This window comes from Orussus abietinus, unplaced genomic scaffold, assembly GCF_000612105.2.
Source record: "Orussus abietinus isolate OABI.00-Male unplaced genomic scaffold, Oabi_2.0 scaffold88, whole genome shotgun sequence".
Lineage (NCBI taxonomy): Eukaryota > Metazoa > Arthropoda > Insecta > Hymenoptera > Orussidae > Orussus > Orussus abietinus.
Window position 1 is genome coordinate 203,234 of NW_019394252.1, and position 18,274 is coordinate 221,507.

At 51.4% G+C, this 18,274-nt stretch overlaps 1 protein-coding gene across 4 annotated transcripts in view; it reads left to right on the forward strand.

The window, feature by feature from the left end:
• Positions 1 to 16,511, forward strand: part of LOC105701897 (nucleolar protein 4-like) — an 81,544-nt gene extending 65,033 nt beyond the window's left edge. For 3 of the 4 annotated variants that reach the window (XM_012429039.1, XM_012429042.1, XM_012429041.1), the window contains 6 exons: positions 4,824 to 5,158; positions 5,933 to 6,136; positions 7,212 to 7,358; positions 11,308 to 11,522; positions 12,274 to 12,464; positions 12,798 to 16,511. In XM_012429039.1, coding sequence (XP_012284462.1) covers positions 4,824 to 5,158; positions 5,933 to 6,136; positions 7,212 to 7,358; positions 11,308 to 11,522; positions 12,274 to 12,464; positions 12,798 to 12,964 — 1,259 coding nt within the window. In that variant the 3' untranslated portion in view covers positions 12,965 to 16,511. The remainder of the gene's footprint in view (positions 1 to 4,823; positions 5,159 to 5,932; positions 6,137 to 7,211; positions 7,359 to 11,307; positions 11,523 to 12,273; positions 12,465 to 12,797) is intronic. The other variant, XM_012429040.1, reaches the window with a different exon arrangement.
• The last annotated feature ends 1,763 nt before the right edge of the window (positions 16,512 to 18,274 follow it).

Below are 18,274 nucleotides of genomic sequence, written 5' to 3' on the forward strand. Positions count from 1 at the left end.
CACGAGTCAGGCCTCGGTTCCGCCTTTCGTTCGAATCGAACCGCCGAGTCCGGGAATTGGGGGAGTCACTTGACGTCGATACGAGTGTTCGATGAAGGGTCCCACATAGTAAATTCACGCGATCTGGACATAGGTTAAAGTTATCTCGACGACACGTAGGTAAGATCCGCAGGTGACGATCAAGAACTGGGGAAAGCTGGACTGTTAACACGTTCCGTGCCACGTGTACCACCGATAATACGCGTTAACCTCGGCTGGTACACGGCGTGGCACGGAACGTGTTAAAAAAATTTATAAAATTCATACACTTTTAGCACATAAGGTTCCAGTGAAATTATGAATTTGACGTCTTAATAGTGAGTTAGTGTACATTTATTACGAAATTCTAAGTCAATTCACAGTTTTATAACACCGTGATGTAATTTCGTGAAATTGGGAGTGTCACTTGAACGTCGATACGAGTGTTCGAAAAAGGGTTGGAACATATGTGAAATTTTATTTGTTTGCAGAAAAACGTTTAACATCAAGTGCCGATCAACAGAAATGTATAACATATTATAAATTGATTACACATATGTGCTAAATGTATAATATATGTAATACATTTTATTTGAAAATATGCTATAAAATTGGTATACCATGTCTGAATAAAACTTCCAAGAAGAATCTTATAAAATTATAATACTTTTTTTAACAGGGTGGATCGACTTGAATTAAGCGGAGGAATTAAATGGTAATTACGGAACGTTTCATCTACCGAACATAATGGTTCCACTATGTTCAGTAGATGGAACCGTTGAAGACCGGACAGTCGATGATACACTTTTAGGACCGACGGTCGGCCCCGACGCGAAAGTCCAGAGGGAATTTGTCTTTGTTAGAATTCGGGAGGGAAGTTTGGCGCGGGAAGAGCGATCCGGGTCCATTGGACTCATTCGGAGTTTCGGGAAAATTGATCGAAGTTGCGGATTCCCTCGGGATCGGCTCGCCTCTTCCGCCCAAAGGACCCAGGGGCAAAGGAGTCGGAACGTGCGACTCGCGCGGAAACGAAGTTCCATCCGGGAATCGTAAGGTCCATTGTCGCCGGCACCGTGACTGAACGGGTTTCGGATCCTTACGGGGTTTGAAAGGGAAATCCTAAGTGTGCGAGCCCTTAGTGGGAACCAAGTGGAGCGACGAGAGTTGCGGGGTTGCGGCGGCCCGTTTCGGCGTTTAAATCGAGAGAGGGTTGGAACGAGAGTCGAAGCTCAAAGAGGGAAGGACCTCTTCGCAGGCGCGAGAAACGGGGACGAAGATGTCTCGTTGCGAGGGACGCGCCGGTACTTCACGTGGCTTATCCCCTTGGTCCCCTTTTAGGGTACCGCGGACACGGTTACGTTTTCACCAAATCCCTGGCTCGCGTCTAAACTGCATATTTTCAGTTATCGGCCAATTTTGCGTACCATTTCGTCTTCCTTCGTTTGATCGAGCTGGAATTGAAAAGGGGGAAGATGCAGGAGGCATTCACAGGGAATACTTTAACGAAGCGAAAATTGCTCCCGAGAGCCAGAGGTCCAGTCGACCTCGGTCGTCCGTTCGAACGCGGGGAAATTAGCATTTCCAAAATAGGGTCCCGGGGTCTTCGAGTTCCCGGACGAGCGAGCGACGGTCAGGTACCTCTCCGCGTCTCGGTCGACGACCCTACGCGTTGCCAAGGGAGTCTAAGCGTTTGGCGCGTCTGTCACTCTTCGCGGAGTTCCCCTACAAAAGGACAAAGAGCGCGGCATGTCAGAAGTTTCGAGGGTATGCATTACGTCCAGAATCGTATTACTCGAACAATCCGAGCTAACCATCCAGGACGTAACGTTGCACGGATTCTCTTTCCCTCCTCCCCGTCCCGAGCCACCCTCTGTCGCAAATTCAGGAGTTCCCTCGGCCGGATGCCCCGCGGGATCGGGCCGGAGTTCCTCGGTTAGGCGAGGTTACGGAAGGATAATTCACTCCCGGCCTCCTCTCCCGCGGCTCTTCCCTCCGGCGCGTTTCTCTCTCTCTCTCCCTCTCTCTCCCTCTCTCTCCGGATCCAGTACCCTCTCTCCGCGACTCGAAAACTGGTTCCACGGGCCTCTATCAGCGGGGCCTGGCCATTGCGTAACGAACCGGCCATCGGCGAGGAGACGTACAACAGATGGCCACCAACCATGTCCCTCTCTTTCTCTCTCGTTCTCCCTCCGGTCCCGGCTCTCCGTGGGTTCTCCAGAGAGAGAGAGAACAGGCCTGTCCCCGTTCTCCCTCCCTGGTCCCGGTCCTCCACCGTGGGGCCCCCTCGGGTACTCGAGGTGGTCCCGAAGGAGCCCCGCGTTGCCGCTGGTACCCCCAGGGTCCCGGTGCTCGAGACGCTCGTTACTCCGGGTACCGACCCACCGTCCAAATCGCGAACATCTCGGTGGCCCTGGCCCCGGAAGAGAGATCTCCGCGAGGTACCTCCCAACTTGGGCTCGACCAGCGGCTTGGCTAAACTCGGGGCGAAAGAGTGCCGGGGCACGTCGAGACCTTTACCGGTTTCCTTTTGCGGGGGATCGGGTCGAGAGGATGGAAAGCCTCGTCGCGGGGTGGGGCGCGATGGCTCGATCTCGCGGTTTCAGGTTCAGCTCGCGGCGGCCTACGAGGCCGAACCTCTCCGGGGAACGGCCACGGGGGACCGGAGGATCGGCAACCGGCTTTCTAGCCGGATAGATTATACGTGTACCATCTGTGCCCACACGCGAGTACCCGTACTTGTACGCGAGTCCGCTCCTTTGCTCCTTTAGCGATATCGGCTGGCCGCTTCGTGCCGCGGGTTGGACCCGGTTCCTCCGCTCTGCCACCGAGACGTAGGTGCCCCAACCACCGGGGCGGGTACCTCGAGCTCCGGGATCGAGTCTTCTCGAATCGGCCCGGGGAAGAGGGTATTAGGCGACGCAATGAACCGCGAGGCACCGTATGATCGCGATCAGGGCACAAGATGAGCAAATCACGGGTAGACGAGGCAGTAATTAGCGCACAGCGACCAATCCTGCCGATCTTCTAGTAGGGCACCCATTACGAGTGGACCTCGGTTGCCGGGCATCTTTCTGTCCGCGGTACTTGCGAAAGCTCGCATGGACGCTCCGTTAGACGTCTAAAAGTACTCAAAGATTTCCGTGCGTTTGGCTAATCGGTATCCGATAGATATCGAGGACGGCGGGCGTTTGAAAAGTGGTCAGTCGGTCGGAAAATCGATCTCCACTGCTGCAAGGTCGAGCGACTTGGCTCGAATCGGTGCCGAAGGGAGTGCTCGAGAAAGAGCGAGAGGAGCAGAGGCCGATCCGGATCGGTCCGCTCCCACGTTCCCTAAAAGCATGCCTCCCTCCCGGCGGCTCTCCGCCGCTCACATCCCACGCTCCACGCTCCGAGCCCCACGTTCCACGTTCCTCGTGTCTCGATCCCGGTGGGCCCCTGCACTCATTCCCGGGGCCCGTCGTCCTCGCGTCCACCGACACCGGGACCACTTTGTCACGGCCGTGTTCCGCGGTTCTTCGGTTCTCCGGTTCTCGGGCCAGGAGTGGGACTCGGGGTGGGAGTGGGCCCGCTGGTCGAGGAGGGGCCCAGCGGGGAGTATTTTATGTCGTCCAATTGCGGCGCAGCCCTGGGCTAGAAGAAGTCGGCAGGCCGGGTAGCCCCTTTACGGGGCCCGGGGCCCGAGGCACTCCCTGTCCTGGACCGAGTCGAGTTCTCGCAGCCTCCGGCCCACCCGGTGTACCTGTCCTTGTCGACATCCTTGTGAAAGCACCTTTACGATACGTTCTCCTTGCGGGGATCGCGGTGGGGCCCGATCGGGAGTCCCCGGCGGGAGGAAGACGGAGAGGGACTTATGGGGTCCCTTCGAGAGGAGGAGGGAGGTGCCGATCTCCGGTTATTGCTTTTAGGGCTGGAAGGGAACCGAGGCCCTTCCTAACTCCATCTCGAGGCACGTCTTTATGTAGGAATCTCTAGGAAGGTCCCGTCGTGACGAAATCCTCCGCGTCGTGGAAGATGAAGTCGGTGACGTCACTTGGGCGTGGAGGACCGCGAAAGCCGTTAAAGAGGGGCTCGATCCTCGAAAGGACTTATCAGCGGGGAATTTTTTCCTCTCCGAACCGGCGATTCCGCTAGTTTAGTGGCCAAGCACGTTCCGCAGCCTCGAGAGAGACCCACTTACGACATTGGGGGCGACGGAGCCGATGATGTCATCTGGACGTGGAAGTGCGCGCGAAAGCGGCCGAAGGCTCGATTCCCGAGATCGTTCCCGACGCTCGCCTTGGCGTGGAACGATCGACGCTCTTGGGATCTTGTCGCTCGTCGCGTTTCTTCTCGATCCTCGGAAACCCTGTCGGCGGGTAGGGCTCGGAAACTGGATCGCCCTCGAAGCTCGTTCGAAGCCATCGGAGGCGTCGGCGACGTGGCCGAAGCTGGTTACGAAATAATACCTTTGCCTCTTCCTCGTTCGGCCCCAATAAGTGGCGTCACGCAGGCAAACCGCGCTCCGTTTTTGTCATTACTATTCATAACATAAATACCACCCACGTGTGCCTCGGCGAGGGTCTGCATCGATATCGGAGGATGGGCCTTTTTGCCATAGAAGAGATGATTTACATTTCACCCTTTACCTTTTGCATTCCCCATGTATTCATCCTAACGAATTATCGCAATTTATTCCGTCAAGTATTATATATGACGTCAATTTTCTTAGTCAATGCCACTTGCTCTTTTTAAACTTGAAGGGTTGTTTGCCCTCGAGTTTCATGATATCGCTTTGGCATTAATATCCATTATTTTTTTTATTTCAGACTCAAGGAACGGCACGACGGAACTGGGCGAGCTCAGCGGAGGATCCGTCCCGAGTCTGGGGAGCGTCGCGGGCGTCGGCGGCGAAGACATGGCGTCTCTTTGGGCGTCCTATGCGATGGGCCTCAAAAAGACGCCGCCACCGGCCTCGTCGGGGACCCCCTCGAGGTCCGACCGGGATCGGGAATCCAGTCCTGGCGGGGGGGAGGGTACCGGGAGCGCCCATGACGAGACCAGCAGCAGCGGAAACAAGGAGGACGAGGACGACGACGACGAGGATGCCGACGAGAGGCTAGACCCCAGACACCACGACCCCGAGCGTCTCAAGGCGTTCAATGTGAGTCTCGGCGATTCTCAAAATAGCAACATCTATTGACGTTGCAGACGTATCATTTAATAATCGACCCGACGTTAGGGCTCGTGGACGTCGGGTTGTCGTTAGACGAGGAGCCGACTCGCCTTCGTAAGGGCTGCGCGACCGGTCGCGCAATTGATGCAATTCATTTTTTACAGACGTCGGGTTACGTAGGGCTCGAGTACCGCTCAATCCTTCTGCGAGTTGGCACTTCCCACTTGCTTCGTGGTCTTGCGCGTTGGCGCAACGATTTCGCAATAATTCTAAGCGCCCGTCCGACTCTTTGAAATTGGCTGCGAGATCGCTCGCAGATGGTTGTTTGAAGAAATCCCCCGAAGGCCGCGCTCCTCACTTTTTCTGGGATCGGGTCGGTAGAGAGAGAGACCCTCGGGTCTTCGGCGTAGAACATTTTCGAGAAGCAAGACTCGAATCCTCTCCGTCGTCCTGATCATCTTTTTGCGTTCGCCACCATCTCGCTCGTTTCCATGTCATCCGGGGCCCCGGTCTCTCTCCCTCTTCCCTTTTCTCGTTCTCGGTGTGTTATTTTTCTGAAGCGTGTTGCCGGTTCCTGCAGTCGGCCCCGAGCCGTAACGGGCGCTGCTGGTAGTGTGCTGCTTCTTAATTAATTACAATTAGTTTAATAGAGCCCCGGTGTGCTCCCCTCCACGGGGAAATTCTTAATTCCTTAAGCACCGCCGCTAAGTACGACTCGTTTATCATTCTACCCTGACCGTTCTCCGGCGGTCGTTCCTGCAGATGTTCGTCAGGCTCTTCGTCGACGAGAACCTGGACCGCATCGTGCCCATCTCCAAGCAGCCCAAGGAGAAGATCCAGGCGATCATCGACAGCTGCACCAGGCAATTCCCCGAGTTCGCGGAGCGCGCCAGGAAGAGGATCAGGACCTACCTCAAGAGCTGCCGGAGGAACAAACGCGGGAGGGAGGGCGCGCCCTGGGACGCCGTAAGTTCACGGATTACCCGCGCTATTGTTTATTAAAACACGCTCTTTATTATTAACTTCTTGGACTCTCGAAGTATTCCCGCAAAATCTCATTTCAACGGATGAAGATTATAAAGAGCCAAGGTTGGCATGAATACGGTTTTTTACAAAAAGCGGTTTAAACCATATTTACTGGTTTTTACTATCTAAATCTTTATCTAAAAACAGTGGTTAAAACCTGGTTAAACCATATTTAAACCATATTTAAACTGGGTTCTTTTTATTGTGTTATCCCAAGGATGCGCAGGATTGAAAATATGTTTCAATGCGATCTACACCGTAGATAGTTTAGAATTTATTTTAATTTGTTTGGATGTGATCGAAGCGCACGTGCAAGTACAGGGTGCGTACGATATTAAAATAAATTCTACGCCACATACATCCTGATGGATTTTATAAGACGGTCTTAACCGGTTAAAACCCTGAGCAAAACCGAGGTGTTTTTATGTAATGTATTTTATTTACTAGGAAAAAAAAAAAAAACTGAAAAATCCGCTGGTTTTAACCGGAATGGGTCAAATTTTTCCAACCCTATAGAGAGCAAAGTTCCATAGCGTGAAACATGAAAGAATGAGTAATCCTGTTAAAGCTCCGATGGATCGAAAATTCCCGTAAATTCTCAATGCTTTAATTACTTATTTTCCCGAAGAATATCTACCCAAGGGTCTTAAAAACCATCCCGATAGAATCTTAATTGTAGTTAAGCGCAGTTCCTTTTCTTTCCTTCTACTAACCCTTTGCACTCGGTTGTCCCCTCAGAGGGGGCATTTTAAGCCTAGATGGGATGGCACCGAGTGGAAAGGGTTAAGCATCTATGAGTTTAATCGACACGTCTAATCCGGAAGATAATTAAAATCGAGGGGTTCTTGGGAACGATAGATTCCATCGACGCCTCGTCCGCGGTTGATTTACGGTACCTGTACTTAAATAACCGTGACAAGCAATGGGCCCCGTTTTTCGGAGCACTTTATGCTCTTCTTCCCTCCCCCCGGACTCTCGGGGCAAGGCAGGACTGATGTCGCGTTTGTCGTTTCAGGCGAGGCCGACCCCGGCTCATCTGACGTCGGTGCAGGCGGAGCAGATTTTGGCAACAGCCTGCGAGAACGAGAGCGACAACGCGAAACGCATGAGGGTCGGCTTGGAACCAGTCTCCCAGCCCATGCCCACGCTCCCAGCGGCCACGGTGAGTACCGGATATTTCTTTACGGCCCGACGACCGATCCAGCGATATACATCGGAACGACGCGGAGGACCACCCTGGAGGTCCCGCTCGCGTCGAGGAAAAGGGACGTCGAAAGGGGCGGCCCCCGGGTCTTTCCGACGTGGGCGCGCGATGGAAGGTCCCGGACGGCCGCTCCATGGAAATCAAGAGAACGCGGCGTTTCCAAGTCAGGCGTACGGGGACCGAGCTAGGATTGATATAGGTACAGTGAGACCGGTGATAACCCGCGGGTCGCGCACCTCTCCCACTCCTGGACCACGCACATCACACATGACCGCCGTTTACGCGCTCGCTCGCTCGGACTGCGACGGATCCACGTACGTCGGTACGGGCTGGGACTTTATTTTTCACCCGGTTGGACGTTTACCCGAGGCTTTTGCCACGGGCGCGCGGACGCCTCGCCGATATCGGCGGCGCGTCGCTCATTCGGTAGCCTCGATCTCGCGGAATCGGGCCACGTCGCGAGATCGATCGCTCTTCCGAGAATCCCCGTTGCCGTCTTTGGTCGCCCGTTCGGTGTATCTGAACTCCTCGAGATAAGTCCCGGTAACGGGAGACGCAACGCGAGACTCGCGAAGACCACGCTTCGATCTTCCCGGTCAAAGTCGTTTCCACGCTGGTTGTGGTTGGGCGTACGGCACCGTAGATGCAGGCGTGGTTGTTTGTAATTAATTTAACGGATTTTAGATACGGCTCGATGGGTAGATAGCGGAATTTTAAATACTTTTACCGCTGGAATATCCATGGATCGCTAATACGTTTGGTGAGGTTCGCGTTGATGGGGTTATTTCATGGAAGGCGATTTTTCCCGAAAGCGATGGATCCAGGAGTATGATATGGGAGATGTAGGTGTATATCCATTGTTGTGTTTCGTCCCGGGTCTGCCTGTGGACTCGTCAGTGAGGCTATCAGGCAGAACCTGCCTTAGACCCCGAAACATTTCTTCTGAGCGGGATTCGAACCCGAGAGACCACGCGGTACGAGCGGTGAACGTAATCGCTGGGTTATCGAAGGCTCGGGTAGAAGTGAGAACTTCTGAGATATATATGCTATGACTGTCACAATGAATTTTCTTGAAACTAGGAGAAAAGGATGACATTTGCCCTCCTAGTAGCTGGTTGGGGGTAGAGTCGATTCCTGGTGGCCCCGGAACTCCACCGGCGTGGTGAACTCGGCAGGCGGACGATTTTCGATTTTGTCTCTGACTAGGCCATCCTGGTCGGCTTCATCCGGGCGCCGCTCCAAAGAAAGCTCCTCCAGTTTAAGATCTCGTTTAATAGTCCGCAACAACTGAGTCGAGGGTGGCGAGCGAATAAGGGCCTCGTTTCCTCCCGGCTCCGGTCGGACTCCGGCGTCCGCGGCATCCCCGGCATCCCCGGCATCCCCCGGTCCGAGGACACGGGATACAGGGTTATGGCTGCGTCGGGATCCCTAGTGGTTCCCATCGATTATTCGGGCAAGAACGGGTTACGCTCCTCCGAGGCGACGCGGCTCTCCGCGAGCGAGGGAGAGAGATAGACAGCCCGGACTCGAGAGCTCCGAGTATCTACTCTGAAAATCCCTCCGGGAGCCGATAACCTCCGGCGACCTAAACCTAACCCATTAAGGAGACCTCTACGCAGTCACTCCGGAGCCGGCTATCTGCCGTGCCACCTATATAATTGACGTCAACGCACACTGCTCGCCTTTCATAAAAACACCTCCCTACATCCGCTCCAAGATTTCATCCTCCCCGTCACCGAGGAGAGTCCGTATCTCCGCCGGGAGAGGCACCACCTCCGGGCCCTCCTTTTTCTCAATTCTCCGTCAACTTGCTTACGAGCCGACTTTACCAGCCGCAGCGTCTGCCATTCCGTATCCTGCACTCCGTCCGGCCCGTGGCCGTCTTCTTCGTCGGCGTCTTCGTCCTCGTCGCCATCTTCATTTCGGTCCCCTGGACGGGCCCCGATCGGTCGATCCTCGCCGAGACTCGCGCGGAACGAGAAGAGGGCATCGCCGATGCAGGGATCCGAAGAAAGCCGCGCAGAAGGAAAGATAAGATTCAAGAAGCCAGATTAAGGAAGGAAACGACCGGGGAGGGGAACGGTGCACCTCGGTCGCTTTGCGGCTCTTCTTCGCCAGGAGATACTTTGCCATTTGGGTGACCCTCGTCTGGTGAGGACGCGAAATGAGCATCGGCGACGTGCTGACGACCGGAGGAGGAAGGATAAGATCCAAGAGCCGAGATTAAGGAAATAAGTGGCTAGGGAGGGAAATAGTGCGCTCGGTGTTGGCCACTTTGACGCTCGTCTTGCCGTTTGGGTAATATTTACCGAGCCCGGTGACCCTGGTGTGCCCGGGAAAACCGTGTCGGTGATGTGGCTGTTTGGAGGTGCTCGTGGTGGAAGGGACGCCCGGCTCGAGATTCAAGATTGCGAAGAGATCGGCCAGGGGCAACAGGGTGGAGGTGGAGGGATAGTGTGAGTCTTCCTGGTCCTTTTGACTCCTGGACGTCTTTAACTCTTCCCTATCTGGATGATCCCTGCCGAGACAGGAGGCAAGGACGAAGACGAAGCGCCGGTTGACTGGGATCGTCAGCAAGAAGAGCAACGTGATCGATTCGCGATCCATAAGTATAAAGAGAAATTGAGAGAAGAAGGTGGAACGTTTCCCCACGTCTCGAGATATCTTCCGAATGGAAGTGCAAACGGGATGAAGACGTACACGAGGCGCATGATCGGCGGTGATCGACGTCGATCGGGAGCACGTTCATAGTCGGGGTGATCATCGATGCTCGATAGGAGAAACTATCGACCGGGGACGAGTCACGCCGGCGGACTTTAAGGGCCAAGATGAGGAAGAAGAACTTGAGGGTCATTCACAAGCAGGTGTACGATCAGGCTCAGGTTCAACAGGTATCTTATCCGTGACTTGCGTAGTGCCTTCTTCTATGGATCCTCAAGGACACTCCGGTTGGGTCGTGTTTCCTAGATCAACCATTACCGCTCGACCTTCGTCATCTTTTACGGAGCTACTTATCCGCATTCATCGATCCCCCCGACGTGCACGCATCGACGCTAGGATAAATAACTTCATCGACTCGGAGCTTGCCAGTATACCCGATTGCGTTATTTCTTATCCCGAGGAGGAGAAGAAAAAAAATATTAGAAAAGCAGCGTTTCCTTGTTTCGACACGACGAGAGAAGGAAACGTTACCATAAAATCCAAAGACGTTAATCTTTTATTGCTCCTGCGTGTTTTCAAACCCATAAGAATAATTAGGCTCACCGGTCTCGCAAGTCAGGTTACAATGTACCAGTTCAGGGTTACGGATCGTACATGTAGGTATAGATGTTCCCGTTCGCGTCTCGGTGCGCTTGATTTATGGAAACTCCGGGCTCGTTAACCGAGTCTCACCTGGAAAATGATCCTGTTATATCTCCGTCGTCCTTATACCCATGGAACGACCGAGTGAAAGAACTCAACCCCGGGTCTCTACCTTGAGAATGGAACGACTCGCGCCTCGTCGCCTCGGCGTCCGTCGAAGTCCACCGCGACGCGCTCGATAAGAGATCGCGAAATAAGGCGCACTTATTGGAGCGCGACGCGGAAAAATCGGACCAGCCGATAATTCCCACATTCTTGGGGAACGGTCGGAGGATTTCCGCGGAATCGTTCGAGCTGCGAGATTGCCGCGAGGTCGCGAGGTGGTTCCTCGGTGGGAACGCGGTTCCACGTTTAGGGGGCAATGCCGCGTCCGAAGAACTCCTCCTGCCTTTAGTTACAATTATCACCTTTACTTTTGGTGTTAAGCAATTATTCTGGCGCCGGGTGATTATGATATTTCACTTCTGGGTGATTGTTTCCTCTTTACTGCCCGTCTTCCACGTTTTCCCGCCTTAATTACGTTCTTCTATTTCTGCATCAACAGCAAACGGACGTGAGATCGAGTTTGGACCACTTCTCGGGCACGCCGGTAAAGTCACTCCCTGGCAAGCGCGAGGACACCCCTCCGGCCCCGCTCACCTCTCTGGCACCCCTCACCAGTCTGGCCAACTTGCCGAATAGCACGCTCACCTCGACGCCTCTCTCTCTGGCCCCGGCATCGAAGCTTCTCACTCCCACGGACAACAAGGGACTCATGAGGTTGGTACATATCATGGATCAAGGAAGAAAGGGATGGAGGGTATCGCTGTGGGTGTGAAATTCAAGAAACAAAGGGAAGAATCGACTATATTTCATTGCTAGCGTTATGGCTAGTTTTACACGGATGTAAAAACAATTTCAAGTACCCGGTGACCGTTACTGAAATTTGTAGTTCTTACTGTGCCCTTAAGGTGAAGTGAAACCCACCTCACATCAGTTGATTCGAATAAGACACTATTTTTTAAGGGTATTGGATCGAACTGCCCGAAACTTTGACAAATGACTCATGAACACCCAAGAATTCTCCTGACACTTTCGAAATTTGGATTTTCGAGCTAAATTTTTTCTTTATAATTATTGTACGGAAAGGACATATGGAGTACGCCATTTAATACAATACTCAATATAATTCGACGCGACTGTTGACATAAATTCAAACATCAGAAACGTAGGTATTTAGAAGAATCTTTTTTACCGACGCCAAGGAAATTTCTCGACGTGTTTCACTTCACCTTAACGTTCTGCTGAATAGACCGGTCATAAATACAGGATCGCGTATGATGACCGACGTAGTTGCTTTTTCTAGGGTCTCGAGCTCTTCAGTTCTTGAGTTTAGAATTTATCTTTGAACTCCATCCCTTTCTTCCTAGACTCATGGGACCCAAGTTTCTCAACGTGTGAACGGTTTGGATCTCGAGTGTTTCTTGTTTGGACTGAAATCTGAATCCCTGTTATTTTTTTCTTCTTTCAGCCAGGCGACGATAGTCAGCTCGTCGTCGGTTAATGGTGTCGGCAGTGGAGGTGCACCAACGGCCATGTACCGACCAAACTTCAGTCAGGCCTTCCAACGTGCTGGGCCGACAACGGTACCGCCAACCCTGTCGGCTGGCTTGTACCCCACTCAGAGCTTTACTTCGGGACTTCTGAGCAACGGTACACAAAGTAATAATGATTATCGGTGTCTTCCTCCCTTCTGATAGACCCCCGTCTTAGCCCGAGGATTTTTCTTCATTTCCGAGTCCGTCATTGTCCAAGTCAGAAAGAGTTAGATGGCTCATCTCGGAGGCATCTTTCGTAGACATCCCTCTTGATATCTGTAATGACGGTGCGAGATCAGACGGTGATGCATGCGTAACGTTTGTTGGGTAGAATCGTACCCCGCTTCCTACTTTTTAACAGAGAACGGAATAGCATGCTACTCGGTACCAATTGTGTGATCATGCTTATATGTTGCCAGCCGAAGCTAGTTTCTTATTGCGGCTTTATTTCTTGCAGGGCCGACCGACCTCAGCATGAAGAACACGAAGCCCTTGCTGAGCCACAAGCTAAATGCTACGGAGCTGACGGCGGTGAGACAGCTGATCACCGGATATCGAGAATCGGCTGCCTTCCTCCTCAGGTCTGCGGACGAGCTGGAACAGTTGCTGTTGCAGCAGCCTTAGAACCATCTCGCGTGCGTCTCGGCGATGCAATTTTCGGGACTGCCAACTAGACAACGGTGAAGTCGCAGCCGGGGAAGAATGGCTCCAAGATGGACACCCCTGGGAGAATACCAGTCGATCGTCGCTTTTCAGCCTTGCCGGTCTATTAGTGCGCTCAGGGAGAAATACCTTCGAATTTCTTGGTCGAATCGACTAAGGGCCGAGTTGTCCTTCTTGCACCTAACGCGTCCAGTTTTCCCATCTCGTTCTCGGAATTTGGAACCGCCGTTTAAATGATATGCGATCCAGGACAACTGGAGGGTGGCCTTTGAAACCTTGATTTACTTAAAAAATCACCAGCGATGACGCCCTTACCAGTCGTCGGTACACGTTCTGTCTTACCGACTGTAGCTGAAGCGTTAGTTCGGAAGTTTCCGCTTTTACGTGTACCTTTAACAGGTACGAGTTCATCTTACCTGTGTTTCGACTGAGTAGTACGTTTGAAATTCCATGTGCAAAGGGAAAATAATGTTTCCATGTAACTTCATTTTCTTGCAATATACAAGAGCAGGAATATATACTATGTACAATAATGATTATGACTCCGGAAGGCTTAAATACTGCTTCGTTGGGAGTACAATTACCAGAAGGTAGAAATTCAAGTATAAAAGCGGTTGCTGCGCTGAGTGATTCTTTAAGTACCAAGAAGTTGCTTTTTTCGAATCTTGAAAGGCCTGTACGCACGCGACAGGGTACGTTTGCATCTGAGCACCGTCGATAAGTTTCCGGGACTGTTACGCGCTGGTCAAACGGTCGGTAATAGTTCTTCCTTACATCATCCCATGTAAAAAAGAATTTCTCAGGGCTGTTAGTCTAGGAAAGTCTTGTCGGCGATGCAAACGAATGTACGAGTCACATTTAACCGCTCGTAATCGCGGCGAGCACTCGTTGTTCATTGGTTCGCCGAAATTTGGTCGATGCTTTTGTAAAATCTTTGACGTAGCGAGACGTAGTCGCGAAAAAGGCGACTGACGGCGAGAGAACGCAGAAACAGTAGACGCGCGTGTTCGCGCCGTTTCTCCGAGATGGCGCCACGAACGTGTTCCCGGCGAACAGATTCGTTAAAGATTGGACGACTCTTATGTTTAAGGGATTTATTCGAAACAGGGTGTACATAGAGAGGATTTACGAATATTTACTTAATTATTGTTAAGCTAAGAGTGCGAGTGCGAATCCGAGAGGACGTTGAGCGTGTGCGAGAGCCAAGTGCCCAGGGTCGAGGCGAAACCTTAACCGATACTTCGAAATCAGAGTTGGAGGCGGCATCGAAACGACGAAACTAAATCCAACGGAATCGCAGTTTATCCATCTCGATTCAATGCATCCTGAACTGTACATTACATTAAACGATGGCATTCTTATTTAAAGCCGTCTTGGAATTAGTACCCTCGTTCGTTTTCGAAGTTCCGTTTGACTCCGGCGAAAGTGCCGCCACCCTTCGGACGAATTCCCTAACTCTGGGCACCTCTGGCGAGCGATGAGCGCCGATTCCTAGATATTCGCGCAGTAAGAGCGATTAAACGACCCGCAATTCGTCTCGGGGATTACGTCAAGCGATCAGGATACGTCCCAACAGGGACGTGCCGCGGAAGATCTCCAAAGAATGATAATTCTTCCGCGGCGAGGGAAGCTCTTGCGGAATTCCTCGCGGGACGAATGGCTGGTCGCGTCCACGTTTACTTTTGTACATAACTATAAATACTAATGTCCGCGTGTATGCCTGTCGTGGGCCCTTGGAGAATGTCGAGCGGTCTGTAGTCCTTTTCCGTGCTCTGGAAGACTCCTCGAGTCCTTGCGCGCAGAGACGTCCCTTCGTCGAAGGATATAATCTACACGGAAGACGCTAAGAAGGCAAGAGGAGTCCTGCGCGCGACCCAGGGTGCACGAATCGCCGGAAGTTCAGGACGGATAGAACTTATCGCGTGTCGCGAACTTCCCGGGAAAGGGCCGTTTCGTCTATGGAACTAATGAGAAGGAAGGAAGGTGGACGGACGGCGTTAGCGATGCTCGTTATACGACGGATTTGGGACCATCTCGTCGCGATCGGACGATAGACGGACGTAGGTTCAGTACCCGGGAAGGCGACGACCCGCGAATCAGCGCCGACGACGTCGGGTACTGGACGTACGGACTTCATATACATCACCATGCTACCAAAGAACATTGATAATTGATAACGATAGTAGGGACAGAGGACGCCGCGCCTCTCCCGCAGCGTTTCGACTCGCATCGGGCGAACGTCTGCCGGGATGTCCTCAGGGTTTCTGGCGCGCACAAATTCGTACGGCTTGCCAGCCAGTCAAGGACATCTCCGAGATGTTCGAGGAGTGCGGAGAATCGCTTTCTCGCGGTCTCGTTCCTCCGTGGGTACGTCGAGACGAAAAGATTCGCCCGAAGGTCGCGGGACCTTCCCCCGTCGCGGATTTTTCTCGTCCTCCCAAATGCGCTCCCTTCCTCGTTGGCTTTTTCTTACGATCGAAGGGAATACGACGACGAGCCAATCGGTGCTTACGGACCCACCAGGAGGAACCGGAATTACCCTTTGGCGAGCGAGTTCGTGCCGTTCTGTCGTTGTTTTGTACATAGGTCGCGCGGGGCGTGCGACCAATATTGAGATGATTAAGTTGCTTCTATGAGACGCGAAGAGAGAGAGAAAGAGAGAGAAAGAGAGAGAGAGAAAGAGTATATATATGCGAGAAATATAAATATATAAATATATAAATAGAAAATATGTTTATACCGACGACGAGGAACGATGGCGACGAGGACATGAGAGGACGACGAACGAATGACTTTCGAAAGCGAGAAGACACATTCCCACCTCGAGCGAGTGCGGCGCAGACTTTTCGAAATTCTCGTTTCTCGTTTGTCTCCTATGTGGACATTCTGTCGCTCATGTCTTTTAGTTCCTGCACGCGGAAATAAGTTGGAATACCTGGACTTGGCGGGTTAATCGTTAGACTCGAGACCGTCGAAGGGACGCTGGTTAAGGGCAGGCGTAGGAACCGATACGTTTCGTCGGGATGAGAAAATGGCACGAGGGCTTTCTTCGAGATCGTTAGGGACTTTTTTTAGAAATAGGGCGAACCGGGGAAACAGGGCTTCTCTGATCGAGGTACAAAATACGAGAATGGGGAGAGGAGACAACTCGAACGGTCTATTTCGAAAGGACTCGCCGATCACTCCCTACGGGGTACAGTTCTACAGTTCATATAATTGCGAATTGATGTATATTGATAAACGACAAAAAAAGGTTAATGTATTTGTTCCTGAGAAATAATAATAGTAGTAATAATAATAATATTGATATTGATAAATAACGATAAAGATACTTTGATGGTACATACTTTCGTATAAGTAACGCTACATTACTACGATTACTGTAGAGTTGGTACGGTCTTCGAGGATGCCTTGCCTGTAAATGTAACTCACGTTAAATGAAACAAAAAAAGCAGTCTTATTACCTTGTAAATGTCTTACCAAATATAATCGATTATTCAACTTATAATTCGTCGAATCGTTCCCAACGAAGTAACCTTACGTTTAACCCATTCAATGTCGGGATCCTTTTTTAATGCGTTTTGGGTGCAGTTTATTACGTACATACATGGATGTCATTGAGTTAAGTCTTTCTTCCCGCAATTGTCTTTTCTTATTCTCTTTACGAACACTTCCGAATATCGTTGGATATATTCGGGACTATAAGTCCTGTAAAAAATGCAAATTACTCCCGAAAAATCGTTCAAAAGGTGACGCGTAGTTATAAATATTATTTGCGGCATATCGTTAAGAAACTCGAGAATTTCGAACCAAATGCATTTGTGAGAAACGAAGAGTTATCGAATGATAATACGTGAAAGTTCCAGTTTTCAGGGGTTGAAAGATTAAACACGTGCTCTTTCAAATACTGCGGCAGAAAAGATGAAACGGATCACACAGCTAAATATTAGAATTTGATGTTCGGCGCGAAGGCGAGTCTTCCGACGAAGATTGGAAACGTGCTTTTTCGAATAGAAAAAAAAATAAATAAAATGGATCACACGAAAATATTAAAATCTGATGTTCGGTGACGAAGGCGAGCCTTTTGACGAAGATTAGAAATGGATTTTTTTTCGAATAAATAAAAAAATAATAAAAATGAGACGCCTCACTTGAGAATATTAGAAATCCATGTTCAGGCCGAAGACTCGAATTCTGGCGAGAAATAGCGCGGTCGCGTAAAAATTTAGCCGTCGGTTCATCGCATCACCTTGAGGGAGTTAAAGTTTTCGAGGCGGGTTCGCATTTTTTTCGAATAAAGAAAATTAAAATAAGACGCATTATTTGAAAATATTAGAAATCCATGTTCAGGACGAAGACTCGACTTCTGGCGAGAAATAGCGCGGTCGCGTAAAAATTTAGCCGTCGGTTCATCGCATCACCTTGAGGGAGTTGAAGTTTTCGAGGCGGGTTCGCATTTTTCGAGACGAGCTCGAAACCCTTAAAAGCACAGGAGGCAAAAAGGGAGGCAGACGAGTGCCCGGGCAGCTCGCGTTTGTGTAGGCTCGCACGAGTATAAACCGGGGTTACGAGCGAGAATTATTCATACTTGGTCTTGCATGAAATTCCGCAGCGCCGATCGGCGGCGCTCGAAGTCGCGAGGGTAATTTTCGCAAATTCGGAAAATCGTCGGCCTCGAGGGAGAAAAAGAGAGGCCTCTCGGACCTCGCACGAGTATACGGTAAGTCGAGCTCTCGGACATGCCGGCGCGCTCCTCCTTTTCTCTCGCAGGCCCATTCCCGTGCCCAGAAGCCGACGAGGCGGTGGCGAATTAGCATTTTAATAGCGGCTAAACACCCGCGTTCGTCTCGAAAAGTTAGACGAGCTCCTTGGAAAAAAGACCGGATCCTCAAAGGCCGGACGAGGAGCTCCCGGAGCTCCTGAATTGCCGGTCCTTCCGGCACGGCCTGCGGAGAGAATCGATTTCGACCACCTTCGCCAACGCCCACACACGGAGAATACCTCCGAGGTGGACCGTTCTCCCATTTTAGGCACATCCTGTCGCGTACTTTTCAATTCTAACGCGGCAAAAAGACCCTTCGACAACGGTTGTAAGAAAGAAATAATTCCGCGCGTACCTACGATCAGCGATTACTCGCCTCTGGCTGGGTATCTTTCCATCAAAGGGTCGCAAACCGATTTTTCACCTCAGGGAAAACGTCAATTTGAGGTCTCCATTGTACCGGATCTTTATATGAAATACGTAACATCCAAATCCAACTCAAATCTGTG